The 1,271-nt window shown below is 33.0% G+C and overlaps 1 protein-coding gene across 1 annotated transcript; it reads left to right on the forward strand.

Moving 5' to 3' along the window:
- Positions 1-118: 118 nt before the first annotated feature.
- On the forward strand, positions 119-505 carry LOC110096936 (the record flags this gene model as incomplete). The annotated part of the gene is made up of 2 exons (XM_020823099.1): positions 119-306; positions 364-505. Coding segments are annotated over exons 1-2 (330 nt in total), but the record flags the coding sequence as incomplete, so codon positions are not given.
- Between the last annotated feature and the right edge of the window lie 766 nt (positions 506-1,271).

Genomic DNA, 1,271 nt, shown 5'->3' on the forward strand with positions numbered 1-1,271 from the left:
GAGAAGGTGTAGGACACCTTTAAATTGGGCTGAGACATGAGAAAGAAAAATAATTGGTGCTGATGTAGTTAATGATGCTACATAAAAGATTAGATTGATCAAAGATAGATTGAGAGCAATGCAGGACACACATAAGAAATATTATGATGGCAAGCACCGATCAGTTGAGTTTGATATTGGAGAGTTTATATTTCTCAAAATCAGTCCAATGAAGGGAGTGAAGAGATTTGGCAAAGCAGAAAAACTGAGTATCAGATTTGTAGGTCCTTTTAAGATTTTAGAAATGATTGGAAAGGTGGCCTACAGGTTGATTCTACCAGCACACATGAGTTGAGTGCATAATGTGTTTCATATTTCCTCAAGGAAATATATTTCAGATGAGGCTCAGAGCATTAATACATATGTGGTAGACATTCAACCTGACTTGACTTTTATTAATGAACCAGAGAAGATTCTTGACTTTGAGGTTAAACAGTTGACGAGCAGAGCAATTCCTTTTGTTAAGGTGCTTTGGAAGCACAGTTCTAAGAAAGATGCAACGACCCATAATACTCCTGAACAATACTCCAGAGTGTAACAAATAAAGCATAACATTTTTCATCTTATATCCATTTGAAACAATTCATCATTTGTATTTACATATAAACATATCCTCAACATCAACTGGTACATCAATGGAAGTACTAAAAGTTTTAAGCATCCATAAAATATAATTATAGAGCCACTAAGGAAAATCCAAACAAACACTTCATGAGAATGTTAACATACCTTTAGTTTAGTTTTACAAACATAAATAAAATTAACATCTAGGATTGAAATACTTGAAACTTAGTCGGCAACTACTTTTTCTTTCTCTTTTCCTATAACAACAGCCAGTAATGAAAATTCTGGTGATCTATAAGGCTCAGTAAGTTATGCAACTGTAAATAGTATTAAACTTTCATGTTAATGTAAAACCCGAAAATCCTATTTTAGTCTTTGCACGCTTTTTAAAGCGCCGCAACGAGAATTTAGTAAAATTTTCAACGTTAATGAAATTCAACGAAATAATTTTAGAAAATTTCTTGCGAAATTCTTATCGTTTTAGTATATAAAACTTATACCCGATTTAGCCTAATTTTAGAGTTATTAATTTTAGAAGTCTCTAAATACCGATTTTACCCCTAATCAAATGAAATGCCAAATCCACTTAAGCAAGGGCATTATGGACATTTGCAAATCATTTCTCCCTAAATAAGAAAACCAAAACACTCCCCCTCCCATTTCACGCG

This window comes from Dendrobium catenatum, unplaced genomic scaffold, assembly GCF_001605985.2.
Source record: "Dendrobium catenatum unplaced genomic scaffold, ASM160598v2 original_scaffold_56537, whole genome shotgun sequence".
NCBI lineage: Eukaryota > Viridiplantae > Streptophyta > Magnoliopsida > Asparagales > Orchidaceae > Dendrobium > Dendrobium catenatum.